The 15972-nt window shown below is 43.4% G+C and overlaps 1 protein-coding gene across 1 annotated transcript in view; it reads right to left on the bottom strand.

Annotated features, from left to right (window-relative positions):
* LOC128763129 (protein unc-13 homolog B-like) overlaps positions 1-13155 on the bottom strand; it is a 108765-nt gene extending 95610 nt beyond the window's left edge. Inside the window, exon 1 of the mRNA XM_053871945.1 lies at positions 12961-13155. Within this exon, the coding sequence (XP_053727920.1) occupies positions 12961-12982 (22 nt within the window). The 5' untranslated portion in view covers positions 12983-13155. The remainder of the gene's footprint in view (positions 1-12960) is intronic.
* Between the last annotated feature and the right edge of the window lie 2817 nt (positions 13156-15972).

Genomic DNA, 15972 nt, shown 5'->3' with positions numbered 1-15972 from the left:
CTCCGTCAAGGAAAATGACAACGGAACTACAATTTGCAACCTGTGCGACCAGGAAGTCAACCGCAGAGCTAATAGCACACCACCTGGACCCCAGATACTCATACTCTGGACTTGTAGTGGATGAAAAGAGGAGCGATCTGTCATGTTATAAAGCAGCGAATGAAGCTTACATTGTGGGTATGATCTGTTCATTGTTCATTGAAAAGAGGATAAAAGTTATTATATTATATTAAACATTATGTGTCTTGTTGTATCGCTATTCATTTTTGCTTTAAATGTTACAATGTTTTTATACACTGTTGTTCAGCATTATTGATATTTAATTAGGTTAGTGCAATAAATCTTAAAAAAAATGAGTGAATAGTGCGTGTAATTTACCAAAAAAATCTGTATCAGCCGGTGAGCACTTTCACAAAATCGGTAGTGGCCAAATAAATAATGATCAGCACACCTAAGTTTGACACTGAACAACCAACAAATGCATGTAGTCAATTTAGGCTTCAGACATTCTTTGAGAGTTTACTCCTGCGACAAGTGAATGCACACACTATATTTTGGTAAAACTCTGGCTCATTTGTCCTGTCTTTGCTGTCATCGATCAGATTCAGAACATGGCGAGCTCTCGTGGTCAGGGAGGAGAGCTGAATCCAAGGAGCCAGCGAGTCCGTGTTTAATTGAGAAACAGGATTATACGATCACAGGATTGTGACCGTATAATCCCCTGGCCCTAGTATACAGTTACTGTACATACTGGGCTGAGAAAATGAAAAAAAGGTTGAGAACCATGGCTTGGCATAATTTTGGTCCCTTATACGCCATTTGAATTTCAATTGCTTCTTTTGCTCACCTATTGACAGGCCAGGAGCAGGAGACTAACCAGGAGGCTGGGGTCTTCCCTGAGAACACATACAGTGGTCCCGAGAAATCACTACAGTGGAAAACTCATTCTAACATATTTAAGTCTGTCTCTGGGCCTTCACCTTATCAGACATTGACCGAAGACATGCTAACAATATTTCTTCAGGTGACCAAAACATATATTTCAAAGAAGGCACCCAGTAGAGGAAGCTGATCATTCTCATAGCAGGTAACGCGTTATCGGCAGCAAAAATCCTGATCAGAGCATCCCTCATACCGATACCGATCAACCAGAGTGCCGATCATCAACAATACCGATCACATGGATTGATAATGCATTTGTAATGCATTATCAATCCAAAAAAAAGTAATGAGACCTTCTGCATACATGATGTGAAAAATGAACTTTCAATCATTTTAATTCAGACATGTTTTCATGTACCTCTTCAAGGAAGCAAAAAATAGAAACCCAAGCAGAATGCAGCAACTATAATGTCAAAAGGACACAACTGAAAACATTTAATTCCACGAGACGTCACAGTTTGGTGACTCTCTCGAGACGCTTGCAGCAGGACTCCGAGACAGACAGCACTGCCTTTATGAAAGTTTCCACTCTGGACGTTTTCAAAAGTTTCCAATTCAGTTGGCTGACGAACGCTGCACCCGACTCCTTAACAGCAATGGATCCAGTTGTTCCCGTCTCCACGAAAACGTCACCCAAGAAAGGCTAATCTAGTTCAGTAAAATTCATGATTAATTCTCGGGAAATTAGCGTAGCAGTCCGAATGTCACACTCGGACCAGCAAGTGTTGCTAAGCGTTAGCTATGCTAACAGCTGATGAGGAACCAGCAGTCTCACTTTCATGATCAGAGCATCCCTAATGGTTATTATTAATTACTCCAATCGGTAGTCGCGCGTACTTGGAAAGTACTCAAATGACAGTACTCATGCTTGACCTTGGTCGGCCAAAAAGTGAGTTCACACCACGGTTTATGTGCTAAATGTAGATCGTAACAGAGCTCCATTCCTACTTAAAAGGTGACACGGCTCCCATTACTGAAGAGCCTTCTGACCACCTCCCGCTTCAGCTACTGTATCCCACTTCATTAAACAGGTCCAACATGCGTCAACATGCATTTGGTCTGGACAATGAAGCTACTGCATATAGCAACATGAAGTTGGCCAAACCGAAGGAAGATGCAACTTAAAAGTCTCAGCAATAGCAAAGCAGCACAGGTGAGTTGCTGTGTGACGACAAGCATATTGAATATAAAAGTAAAACCCAAACTTCGATGAGGTGAATCAACAAGCAAAGTAGGTTTTGCAAGTCATTTGCCTTCAACATTTCTGTTAATTCATTATCTTGATCATGCTCGACTGCAAACCTTTGGACTACGGGAAATCGATGTGTTAATTCAATCACAAACAAAGACGCTGCACCGTGATAAGAGCAGCAGACGAGGAAGGAAATGCAAAGAGAGAGAGAGAGAGATTGCCAACAGCTCATTAGCCATCAGCTGTCAGCACAGTTTGCCTGGTGTGTCACTCGTGCCATCTTGCTGGCCGCTCGCTTGAGACCTAGTGGCCTTTTGGTCAAGTGCCAACCAGGTCCCGATGACACCTGCGTGAATGACTGGCACTAGGAGACAGGATCAAAGCATATACTGTGCTGGGCAACAAAGCTTCACTGTCAATTTGAATCACAGTCATTTTTTCAGTCGTGGTAAATATTATCCTTCTTTTTAAAATATCTTTAGCACACCACTTTAACATACCAGCTACTCTACATTTATTTGAGCCGGAATGTATGAATAAGGGGCTAAATAATGTCACGCCAAACCAAATTTGAAGCTGCTGAAATCAGAAATCTACAGCTACCTCCAAAAATATGGAAAATCAAAAACAACAAAATGAATACTCAATAAAATGTTATATTATAAAATTTGAGTTAAATAGTATCACACGGTTTTAAACGTGGATTTCATTGAGATTAATTTGCAAAAATACAAATTAATGTGCACAAAGAACATTTCATGTTACTGTATGTAATAACTTCACCTACGTCCAGGGTGGCAATGAATTTCTTTCCACTGTCAAACTAACCCATCAAAGTTGACCGGGTGGTACTGGCTTTCAAAGGCCTTAAATCCAAACTAGTTCCATTTGAAAGGAACAACGAGCCCTTCATGCTCAACGCCGTCATATTCACCAGCAGAGAAGCGGTGGGAGACAGTGGAGCTCACTCAGTCCTATACAGTAGGAGCTGGCAACAAGCGCGGAGAAGAGAGAGAATCAACTGTCAAATTTTTGAAATGGCTGAATTACTTAAAGAATTAACTGATGAAATCGATTCAATATGAAATATCTCTCTCCATCTCTCCAAATCCACTGTAAGAGTAAAAGGCAGCTTTCAAAGTGTTTCAACCAAAAAGCAGATTTGACTTTTCACATTAGCTCCGTCCACTGGCTTTTTGAACGTGTCACATGTAAAAATGACAAAACAAAGCAGGCATTTCTCTGGAGAATCACACGACTGTGATGCTACAGAGACGCCTTCCTGCTGAAGCTGCAGACATTAGAGCCAGCCAGCCACGACGGCAGTCGTTTAGCAATACTTCTCCGTCAAGAAAAATAATATTCGAAATGCAGTTCACAACATGTGCACCTGCGGAGTCGGCCTCAGCAGCCAAACAGGACAGTTGGCCTCATTGTACCCAATTTGAGCGCTACCATGAGGCTAACCTAGTGAAAGCTAGCTGGAGAGAACCGCAGGCGAAACCAATGCTAATGCAGTTTACTGCTTTGGATGAGCAGCCACGTTCTATTGTCGAAGCAAGCCGGTAATAGTGCACCTCAACCCCAGACCCCAGATACTCTGTACATGTGCTGGTTGAATAGAGGAGCGGTTTGTCCAGTTTATTTATCTTATATTAAAAACATGGTGTTTATTTTGCTTTAAAGGTTGCAATATTTTCTCTACACTGTTGTCAAGTGTTATTGTTATTTAATAGGCTTTGTAATTAATTCATTTTAAAAAAGAAAAAAAACATTGTCAATTATCGGTATCGAGCTGTCGACATGGGAAAAAAATGACTATCAACACAACAGTCCTCTATTGCACACTGCAAAACTAAACTACCAGCATGCCTCCGAGCCACTGTGAGGTTGATCCTGATAAGGGGTTGTAAAAAGCAGGGCAGACCGCACGTGTCAGTGATTGTATGACAGGATATATGCCACTAGTGAACCAGCACTTGGTGGGATAATCCGGCCCAGCTAATGCCTTAAGCGGGGCTGAAATCTACCAGACCCTGCTGCATTGTACTGCGGATGAAAAAGAGAATGACAGAGGCGATCTTCGCTCCTGAAGGGCAGAGGTTAAACGTGGTGACTCCTGAGCCGTGGAGGGGGGCTTGCATATGAAGTGAGCAGATGTCAAGTAAAATTCTAGATTCCGATGGTCTGTAACAAAGTTGCCATTAACCACCCACTTGATTGAATTTGTGAATCTTACTTAGATGTCAAAAGGTCGCCTTTAATAGAGCTATCAAGACAGGTACGGCTAGGGGAAGACTAAAGCCAGATGGAGCAATTTCATCTTTAACCTCAGTTGGGCTGAGATGGCTGAGAGGAAGGTTGGGGGATTCCCTCTAAATGAAACTGTTAGCACAGCAACTCGGCTGCAATGACACCAACTATCACATTGACAATTACTTGTAATTTAAAGTTGAATATGAAAAGACACAATAGTAATTACACATGGTGTTACTCAATAACAGAACAATAATAAGTAGGAAAAATTAAATAATATATCATATAGAAGTCGACTAGTCGAGTGTGTCATTTATAATTTCATTATGATTTATTTTCTTCAAGAGCACTGAGAAGACGCACGAAGAAAGAACTAACAATATTAGATTATTTTTTTTCTATATGTTGAGGAATGTTTGTCAAAAACAACAGACATGCTTAAGTCAAATGTGTTCAGAATGCCTGATGGTCAGAAATCAGCTGGTAGTTGCTAATATCACATTTATGGAGCATTAAAATCTGGTAAAGTGATAGTGCAGTATAGAACTTAATTCAAGTTGGTCCGAAACATGAGAGTGGCTTTGAAGAAATCATGTAAATTGTGATTACACTTCATATTGGCAGCGCTATTCTTCTCAACATTAGACAGGCTGCGAGGCTTAATAGCTGCTCTACTGGTTCTGATCCATTTTCTTTGAAGTAACAGGTGGAAGTGGAGCTTTGAACATCAATACAGACAAATTTGAGCCAGGTCTGTGCAGAGAGATGGCATGTGTGCATGCTCATCCTGAGTCAACACAGCTACTTTGCAGCCTCTATAATGTGCAGCACGAGGTAGGATGTTGCACAATGCATGTCTGTATCAGTCATTGAGGCATTGCATATAGAAGTGTAGGCAGGTCTCACCTGTGGTCAAGAGCTTTGGGGAATGACTGAAAAAAGCAAATTGTATAGGGAATCTAATTTATGGACCACAGTTACAACGAAATCACTTTCCATACCTTCTACAGAGCTCGAGTGCTGGTGTGTCCAACTGCAATTGGCAACAGTCTCTTCATCACCTTCCAGTCTCTAGCACCGAACGTTGAAAACTCAAGGAAGAGCAACAGCATCATCATCCTGTCTCACTCCCTTAAAAAGTTCAGTCTTGTCTTTGTCCAAACCCACCTGACAACCATTAGAAATATGGCACAGATATGCAGCCATGCGTTGATGATAGCGGTATCATTACAAGCACCCAGATGCAGGTCTATTTGTAGTTCAGGTCCTTCATCGCACTCTGGGTCTGAGTGCAGTGAGGTTGACAACCTGGGGACCATGTTCTTAACACATTCTGGCTTCCATTAAGTGACCCGCACACTCCTACCATGCAGTCTGACTAACACATCCACCTGTGGTCCAAACCACAAGTGTTTAGCGCAAACATCCCCCCTTTTAGGTCCAGCACCAGTGGATAGCTTAAATTCTCCCTCTCATCTGTGGGCTGTGAAAAGGTAGTGTGAAAACAGAAACCTGTGGACCGGAAACTTTTTAAAGGCTCCACATGACGCTGCTGCTTTGCATGAAAAAGAGTTGGTGCAGTGGTAGAGCCCTCTTTGAAAGGGAAAAAAAAGGTGTTCATTTGTGGTCAATACACAACCCTGGTATCAGCTGTGCCAATATAACGTAGCCGCGTTTGATAATCAAGTCGGGGATCACACTCGACACTGTGTGGTGTAAATATTTTAGGATATTAAAACCTGACACCACTGTGCTTCTGATGTTTGAGACCTCCTGTTTGATGGTCTGTCAGTCCTGTGACTGTACAATCATAGTGTACGGAGTCCAATAATATAGCCGTCACAGAACGTCTCAGCACCGTCTTCTTATTCTATTGACAGTTCAGTTGCACCAGAAGGACTATTACATGCGGATATGTTTATGTTTGACAATGGTTTGTATTTCCTGTGAAATGGATTCAGGGCAGTCAATAAATCCGAATTTTTCAGAGACAGATATTTCGATGTATCGTGGATAGAATTTCTTAAAATATATCAATAATCACGGAATCGCTGTATCATTACATCATGTTAAATACTGTGATGGCATTGATTGGTGAAGGCCCTGGCGATCCCCAGCCCTACTTGTTTTCCATCTTTACTTACTTTAAAGCGGCACAAGTGCAACTGTGCTGAACAAGTGAGTGAAATCCAGGGCAATTCCCGCACTCTGGTCAGTTACAATGAGACATTCTGCATCTTTACTTCCCAGACTTTGCTTCTCCACAGATCCATCAAGCTCCGCCCTTATGAGCAGCACCATAAAAAAGCAATGAGCACACTAGGGCTGGGTATCGATTCTAATTTCAAGAATCGATTCGATTCCGATTCTCATGACTTAGAATTGATTATCACGATTCGATTCGATTCGATCCGATCCAATTTCGATTCAGGTTAGTATTTGAACCATTTTCTGAGCTGTTGCCATAATCACATGACAAGTTACGCAACATATTAATACTAGTACTACATTGACATTCCACAGGAAATTAATGAAGGATTCATCGTAAATGATAATAAATATCCAGACACAGAAGGCCAGATGTGACTGCTCATGGGACTGGTGCATTATTAGAATTATGACATTAAAAATTCACCCAAAAGATGCTGCTGTTTAATACTAATGCGTTTTTATGTTATTATCAAAAAAATATATTCTCAGCCACTGAAAATGTAAACAGAGTGCTGGTTGCTGACTTCACAGCAACCTGACGGCCATTGTGCAGTATGTAAACAGTGGTCTGTAGTACGTACGAGAAGAGGTTCCACTCCTCATCAATATAGTGAGTTGTCAGAAGATGTCCACGTATCACTTGTAATGCCCACCCTGACTGCTGACTGAAGCTTACTTTTCGCGTTTTCTTTTACTGACTGGTGCATGTTGGGGATAACAGACGTTTGCGAGACACCATAACATAGTGTGGCTCTGTTACTTTCATTAGCCGCCTGAAGCCCTCGTTTTCTACGACGGAAGACGAGTGCATATCTTTGCAAATGAAGCCCACAATCGCTTCAGTTATTTTGACAGAGCGTGCAGAATTACCCGGTAGTGGTAAAGTTCGCTCGAGTTTCATTTCTTGTGGCCCGGTGGATGGCTTGGACAGGAGCGCTGGGTGATGTTGCGTCACGTGATTCGTGAGGTGGGTCATATTTCCGCAATACTGCAACACTTCCAATACCTCCGTTAGGCATAACATGCTAATTGCTATGCTTTTTTCGAGCGCATTTTTGGTTTAGTGGCGTCTGAACCCAAAATGGTGCCAGACCATTGCTATGAGCGTTTCAGGCGTTTTCAAACCCGGCACGTTGCTAGTGTTGCCACCGTGAGGAGGCATGTTGTTTTGACTTTGGTGTCCCAGGTGCGCGCCTGCATCAAAGGGGTTGGACTTCACCCGGAGAATATGTGTTAAAACGTAAATTAATTAATCCGATCTTTGGACCTACGAATCAATTTTATGGAATTAATGTACGAATCGATTCAGAATCAGAAAATCGATTTTTTTAAACACAGCACTAGAGCACACGCAACAAGCAGTCACCCAAATAGTGACAGCTGAAACCCTGGAACATCACACAGACCATCACAATAAAAACAACATTGTTGCGTCTTTGTTGTTAGATTCTGAGGCGAAGGTGGGTTGAACTTAATTTTACAAAAACGAGTGACGTGAGGAAGCTATTAAATGCGGTGTGAGCCAATGTGGTTTTTTTTTTAAGAATGTCTAGTTTTCTCTGTTTGTTCTCTTAAAAAGCATACCATCAGATGGATCTACACGATCCTATCCTTGTAGCCACATAACTTTTTTTGGTTCAAACCAAAATGAGACGGAAGTTTGACAGATGGACATCAGTGACCAGTCAGCGATGGCCGACACAGGAAGTAACATCAGGAAATGAGAAGGAGGAAAGCTAGTACCACGTGAGCTGCAGCCAAATACACACATACTAGCACGCAGGCCGGCAAACACAGCAGATGGCCAAGGGGGATTACTCTCCTCCATCCCCACCCCCCTGTCCCCAGACAGGCCTCTGAGGCTTTACTTGTGTCCCGGTGATTCCAGCACAGTGTGCCAAAGTGTTGCTGATCTGGTCTGTCCTGACCACAGATCTCTGCCCTGATATCTGGTGGCCTGCTAACACCTCTGCAGGTGCAAAGCCTTCAGCAGGAACAAGATAACACAGCTGACCTGGAAACAAATCTCAAGCCAATCACAACACGGCATTCAGCAACACGACTCAGCAGCCTCACCCGAGATGTCTGACTAAGACAACCAATACACCCCAACTGCATGCACTTATTCAGCTGATAATTGCTAGCCAGAAATAGCTGAGTGTGGGAACTGACAGTGACATCCTCCCATCCTTAGTTTGTCATTCAGAAGACACTGACTCTCTTCTGAGGACTGACAGCCAACATGAAAGCTGGAGGTCCCTCAATTCATCAAGGAGGCTGGGACTAAAAAGGCTGCTGAGCAAGCGGGAACTTACTTGTCTGGCTTTTCTGCATTTCCCCCTCAAAGAGCCTCTGTTCATTTTCAGCGACACAAAACGGAACGGAACTCATCATCAAACATTTCTTATGCAGACCAGAGAAGAGGGGGGACGCTTGTCAGTTTTGTTTAATTTCGATTGCTAGCAATCTCTGTGAGGCACTAAACATGTTTACTTTCATTGCTATGTATATCACCTGTTGAAACTACCTACAGAGATGCCAAAATAACAACAAATAATAGCCACCACTCTGAAACTACAGGGCTTTTCTCTGAGGATGTCTAACATTAAGGCTCCTGCTCAAAGGGAGCAAAAGATAGATTCATTCATTCGTCTTCAACCTTCAACCAAGCCTATTCTGGAGGTCGCAAGAGGCTGGAGCCTATCCCAGGTAGTTTGGGAAAGAGGCAGGGGACACCCTGAACAAGTCGCAAGCCCATCACAGTGCACACAGAGACAAACAACAACCATTCACCAGCCACTCAATAGCTGTATGCTTTCAGATGGTGGGAGGAAACCAGAGTACCTAGAGAGAACCTCCAGGCAATAACACAGAATAGACAGGACTGGAAGCGAAACTGCAACCTTCACGCTCTACGGTGGTAGCGCTCTGAAATTGTTTATTTATTTTGCAAGAAAATGCATGTTTTTTTTCTTGAGAGAGAATTACCGGGAGTGTTGACTGCAGTGTCTACAGACCAAGAGAAAACAACAGAATTGATTCCAAATGAAAAAGTTCGGGGGGTTTTAATCAAACACAGGCCCACATTTTAACAGAACCTGGAACAATTGACCATTTATGGCAGCAAATTTGAATATACTAATCTGTGTTTAGGATCAGAATACATGAATTGTCTTCAATGCCAAACCATAACACAAAAATGATCTTGGAGGAAAAAAAGCAGAAAAGAACCACTTTCCACCTGTCATCAATCACATACATCAGTTTTTGGAAGGTTCTCGATTATTGTTCAATGTTTATTATTAATTGGTCCGTCTAAAATCAGCATTGAATTCAATCTCCAGATTACAGGCCACAAAAATGAGTCTGCAGGCCAGATTTGAACCTCAGTTTTAACACACCAGGTCCAGAGGACTGCCATTTATTTAATGGCAGTAAAAAAGACCAGCTTATATCCAGGATATATTACAGATTCAAATACCGTAAGCAATGCGCATGCAACATCAAATATTTATTAATTTGAGTATAATAATTGCAAAAATATTGATAGCGTTCGCCTGGAGGGATGTCAGACAACCAAATATAAATAAGAGTGAAGGAGTTGTCATCAGCTCTTCCATTAGAAAACATAACATATTCATTGAAAAATCAACAGCATAATTTTTCACTTGATCTCAGGGTCCTATATATTATATTTATCAAGAAAAGGTTAAGGTCTCATGCCAAAATCTGAGTAGATATTTCTATTCACATTTCTGTAATGATACTATTATTATTATTATTTTCTTATTTATTGTAAATCTGAATAAAGGAAGTGAAGGAATGAAACAATGAAATGTCAGAAAGGGGTGGGAGGGCTAAATGTTTGGGCTTTGTTTAATCATTTTTTTCCCACATTCAAAAGTCTACATTCATCTAGCTTCTCACACAAAAAAATAAAAAATATATTAGCTGATTTCAAAGGTAAAACACATACACAGATGATTTGATATATTGATACAAAAATCTAAATGATAGACCATAAGCTTTTGACTATCACTGATATCAACCAAATTTTCTAATCGTAGTAATAAAACAATGGCAGTGGGTGAAAGAAGGTCTGCACTTTCTGACATTAACTTTTCTCAAAGTTACATATTCAATTGTTACTGTACAAGTGCAGAAGACAAGTGCAATTTGGTGAAGCTTAAAGATCAAAAAGATGAATGGAGGTTTCACTGGCTTGACAGACAGTTCTTGAAATCTCTGACCAGTCAAGCAAATTAAAAGGTCACTTTCATGTATCAGTTGAGTGAAACCACTACTACCAGCTGGGGTTTCTCCATTCCACCCTCTTCACCCTCCACACCATCTCACCACTCTATAATGGAAGAGTGGGCCCGTCTGCTCTCCAGCCCCAGGCGCCACTCACAGAAGAGAAAGATTGGTCAGAGATCAGATGCCAATGGGGCCGAGGGCCAAAGATAGCACAATAGAGTGATGAAGAGAAAAACCAATCACCACCTGGGATGGTAATCTGGAGCAAGATCAAAAATAGCGAGAGACTTTCTTGTAACTCTTCAGTCATACAGTACACCTGAAACAATTCATTAGTGAGTATCATTAGGCCAGATGGTTGTGGGGTCAGAGGTCAGTGTTGATTTGGGAGATGACCCACCTGGGAGATGAACGACGGCTAACGGTCGCTAGCATTTATCAGACAGAAAAAATAGTTGATTCACTGTAATTTGCAGTGTTTATGGTCCATCTGGTTTGGACAAGTATAACATGTTACATCTCATGTTTCATCTGTAGCTGCTGGCAGAGGGAAGTGATTGAAGAAGAATAGTTTGCAACTCTGAGTTCTGTGTCCACAGTCAACTGGAAATAAAAGTGTGAAGAGACGTTTTGATGGTCACGCTCTGATCACCGTATGCTCCTTATTGAAACACATGACACGGAACTCAAGTGGCACATTCCAGCCGGACATGTGAAGGAGACGGACCCGTGATGACACTGCATCTTACAGACAGATTCATTTCCCATAACTAAAAGACAGCGGTTTGTGGTCACCAATTCAGTAAATGTCAAAAATGTCCCCTCTTCTTCATTCTGAATCGTGCAGTGAAAATAAAGTTGTATTATCTGGGTCCGTCTGTCTTGCAACTACTTCAGCCTCTTGCTGAATCCTGCCTCTCCTCACCGGCTGAATGACGGAGTTCGATCTCTGATCTCTCTAGAGTCCCTGTGCAAGTATAAGCTTGACAGTGTTGTGTATATTGCCATCTGTGATGACATTTTTCGCTGTTTCGCCACTTCGCCAACTTCACACAGCTGCTTTAACAGCAATGTTATAATGCAATGCTTAATTCGTTGAGACAAAAAATACATTTCCATGCTCAGAATCTGGACAGAAGAAAAGTAAAATAAGGCGAAAAATACTTGCACATGCTGCATTACATAAACAACACAATTTAATCACGTCCAATGGGCCAAGTTATATATCAAAATAAAACCACTTTTGCTTGAATGTATTAAAATTGATTGTCATAAGAAAAATCTCTACAGGGACTCGATCAACTTTGGTCACATCTGCACTGTATATTTACACGATTGAATCATTAAGTTGATTTTCACCCACTCAATTAAATCTGTAATCCTGTAGAAAATGAGCAAACCACCATCATGGCCTGAACTGCTGCGAGAGCACGTCTACTTGTAGTAAATGTAATAGCGTACAATGCTGTTTCAGTGCTAGTAATAAAGGTTCTGAATTGATAGACTATTGGAACGCTCAGATTGGCTTGACGAAGGTTTCATTGTTTATTTAGTGATGAAACATGCTTCGACTGTGTGTGTTGACTTCAGGAAAGTTTGCTTTTATATTCGAAAACGGATTTTAAATAACAGGTTTTGAATCCAGTTTCTTATACAACACCTCTTCATCAAGATAGTTTACAGTCTCATCTCATGCACTGTTGATAGAACGTTGCATACTGTGTGTTTTGGTGAATATTCATAGAGGCCAGCGCTGCAGCGTCACAGTAGTTCGGTCACAGGTTCGCTTCCAGTTTGGAGGCGAATCTTGAAGCACACAGGTCGTTTTCAAGCATTCCAGTTGACTTGTGCAGGAAAACCGTTAAGCTTCGCATTTATTTCTAACCAGTCAGTGCTGTACAAGTAGAACCAAATATGCCGAGTGAAAATTCGGTTTTATTTTAGAACCAAGCTGGATTTCAAATCTTTTTAAAGCCAAATATTCAAGTTCCTCGTAAAGAATTAAGTCAAGATTCCATCATATAAACTCACCCAGGAGTTGAATTTATGCACACTGAGCCGTTTCGATACGTTTCACGACATCCCAGCAGGACGAGTCTTACCTCTGACACAGAGCAGTGACATCTCAGCGGGGTTGTGTTCACTTCAAGCCGACGAGTCAGCAGCGAGTTTACATCGCCTGTTGCACATCACTCCAACAGTCGCCGAGACCTCTTCTGAATACATACCACACAAATTCAGGCCAAATATATTCGTGCATGAGCTCGCGGGGTGCCGAGCCGCTCAGGTGCACTCGTACCCGGTGAAAGCGATTAACGAGCGGCTGAAATCCGGTGAAGCGGGCGGCTGTGATGATGCGTTCAATGACCGAGTGGAAGGTGGGAGTTTGGAAAGACGATTGCGCTCCGGGTTTTGAGACTCACATTGCACAAAAAAGCTCAGAAATAATTCATTTTTCAGTACAAGGGAAACAAGTTGCCAAAGTGCGCAGCATTGCTGTTCCCAGCAAAAGGTAGAATAAATAAGACTTCAATCATTTTATTAACTTTATTATAAAGATTAGTTTGCATTTTTATCCAAAAGTCTCTCGTCCATGTCCATCAAGATTCCTGGGAAGACAGAAATATGGTCATTTAAAAAAAAAATTGAAACAGAACTGACTGAAAAAAAAAAAAAAGGCAAACATCTGTGCACATCATTTGTTCAATGGCTTACTTACCAGTCATAAGATGGTTTTAGGAATCCACCTTGGGCTGGCGACTCTGGGAAAGCAGCTCTGGTTTTGGCCAGTAGGTCAAAGATTGGGGCCTGGGCTGAGGACTCTGAGGCCCCTGCAGGGGCCTAGGGCGGTACTTCTGAGAACCCAGCTCTGGTTGGTAGGTTAAAGACTGTGGCCTTGGATGGTAGCTTGGTAGACCCTGCTGATGTGTGGGTTTGTAACTCTGGGGACCCACCTGAGGCTTGGGCTGGTATCTCTGGGGACCTTGTTGTGGCTGGGACTGATGACTCTGAGGCCCCTGCTGGTTGCTTTGCGTACTCACTGCTGGTGTATAGATAGACTGCGGCCTTGGGTGGGAGCTGTGGGAAGCCTCCAGTGGTTTTGGTTTGTAGCTTGGCAGACCCTGCTGTGGTGTAGGCTGGGACCTCAGAGGACCCTGCAGTGGTTTAGAGTGGTAGCTATGGTGACCAACCTGGGGTTTTGGCTGATAACTCAATCCGTGGAGGTTGGGCTTGTTGCTCTGGGGACCTTGCAGGGGCTTGTAGCTCTGGGGACCTCCCTGGGGATTGGGTTGGTTGCTTGGCATACCCTGCTGTGGCTTGGGCAGGTATCTCTGGGGACCTACCTCAGGCTCAGACTGGTGACCCACTTGGGGCTTTGGTAGGTAACTCAGTGATCCCTGCTGCGGCTTGGACTGATAGCTCTGGTGACCCAACTGGGGCTTGGGACTGTAGTTCTGATGAGCTGGCTTGGGCTTGTAGCTCTGGTGACCTAGTTGGGGCTGGTTGCTTGCAATACCCTGCTGTGGTTTGGGCAGGTATCTCTGGGGACCTACCTCAGGCTCAGACTGGTGACCCACTTGGGGCTTTGGTTGGTAACTCAGTGATCCCTGCTGTGGCTTGGACTGGTAGCTCTGGTGACCCAACTGGGGCTTGGGACTGTAGTTCTGATGAGCTGGCTTGGGCTTGTAGCTCTGGTGACCTAGTTGGGGCTGGTTGCTTGCGATACCCTGCTGTGGTTTGGGCAGGTATCTCTGGGGACCTACCTCAGGCTCAGACTGGTGACCCACTTGGGGCTTTGGTTGGTAACTCAGTGATCCCTGCTGTGGCTTGGACTGGTAGCTCTGGTGACCCAACTGGGGCTTGGGACTGTAGTTCTGATGAGCTGGCTTGGGCTTGTAGCTCTGGTGACCTAGTTGGGGCTGGTTGCTTGCGATACCCTGCTGTGGTTTGGGCAGGTATCTCTGGGGACCCATCTGGGGTTTGGGCTTGTAGCCTTGGGGACCCGCCAGGGGCTTGGGCTTGTAGCCTTGGGGACCCGCCAGGGGCTTGGGCTGGTTGCTCGGCATACCCGCCTGTGGTTTGGGCAGGTATCTCTGGGGTCCCGCCTGAGGCTTTGGTTGGTAACCCAGTGATCCCTGCTGTGGCTTAGGCTGGTAGCGTTGATGACCTGGCAAGGGCTTGGGGTTGTGGCTCTGGAGAGCTGCCTGTGGCTTGGGTAGGTATATCTGGGGACCCAGCTCAGGCTCTGACTGATGACCCACCTGGGGCTTTGGTTGGTAACTCAGTGATCCATGCTGTGGCTTGGGCTGGTAGCTCTGAGGACCTGGCAGGGGCTTGGGCTTGTAGCTTTGAGGAACCACCTGGGGCTTGGGCTGGTAGCTCTGGGGCTGATAGCTCTCAGACCTTGATGACGGATTGGTTAAACTGCCCAGGGATCTCAGCTGTGGCTCCAACCTCTGGCCCAGGAAGCCTGTTGGCAGCATGGGATGGAGGATGTCAGATCCTGGCTGTGGCTCTGAGCGGTAACCAGAAACTCGCTGTCCTGACTGTGGCCCCTGAGCTGTGATAGCAGATAATGAAAATTAAAATAAAAAAAATTAAATGAGAAAACTGCAAGGCCAAAGTCCATTCTTACATTCAAAACTAGCATGGAGCTCGCCAGCAAACAGCAGCCAGAGAAACATCACTCTGACAAGCAAAACAGAATCATTAGGTTTCACAGAAGAGCCAAACAGCAGTGGAGACAAAACTGCTCTGCATTTACCCTAAAGCTGGTCCCATGTCTTCACCTGGGAAAAGAACAGAAACAGAACTTTCTCAACAAGTTCAGCACTAACACAAAGCTTTCTCCTCAAAGGATCGACATTGGAGAGGCGAAATGAAATACAATCCAGGGAGCTAATCACACCTGGGTCCATCATTTGCTGATTGAAAACAGGTGTGGCAGGATAATCCCCATAGTTAGTCGACTTGATGGAGAACAACAGGTGCCATCTTGGAACCGCCGTCATCGTTTGATATTATTCGCTTCAAAACATAAAATCTGCATGTTTCTAAGAAGCACTACATTTAATATGGTGCTTGATTATAAATAATAAATGGATGAATCAGAA

This window comes from Synchiropus splendidus, chromosome 7 (assembly GCF_027744825.2).
Source record: "Synchiropus splendidus isolate RoL2022-P1 chromosome 7, RoL_Sspl_1.0, whole genome shotgun sequence".
Lineage (NCBI taxonomy): Eukaryota > Metazoa > Chordata > Actinopteri > Syngnathiformes > Callionymidae > Synchiropus > Synchiropus splendidus.
This window is presented reverse-complemented; position numbering and strand designations above follow the sequence as displayed.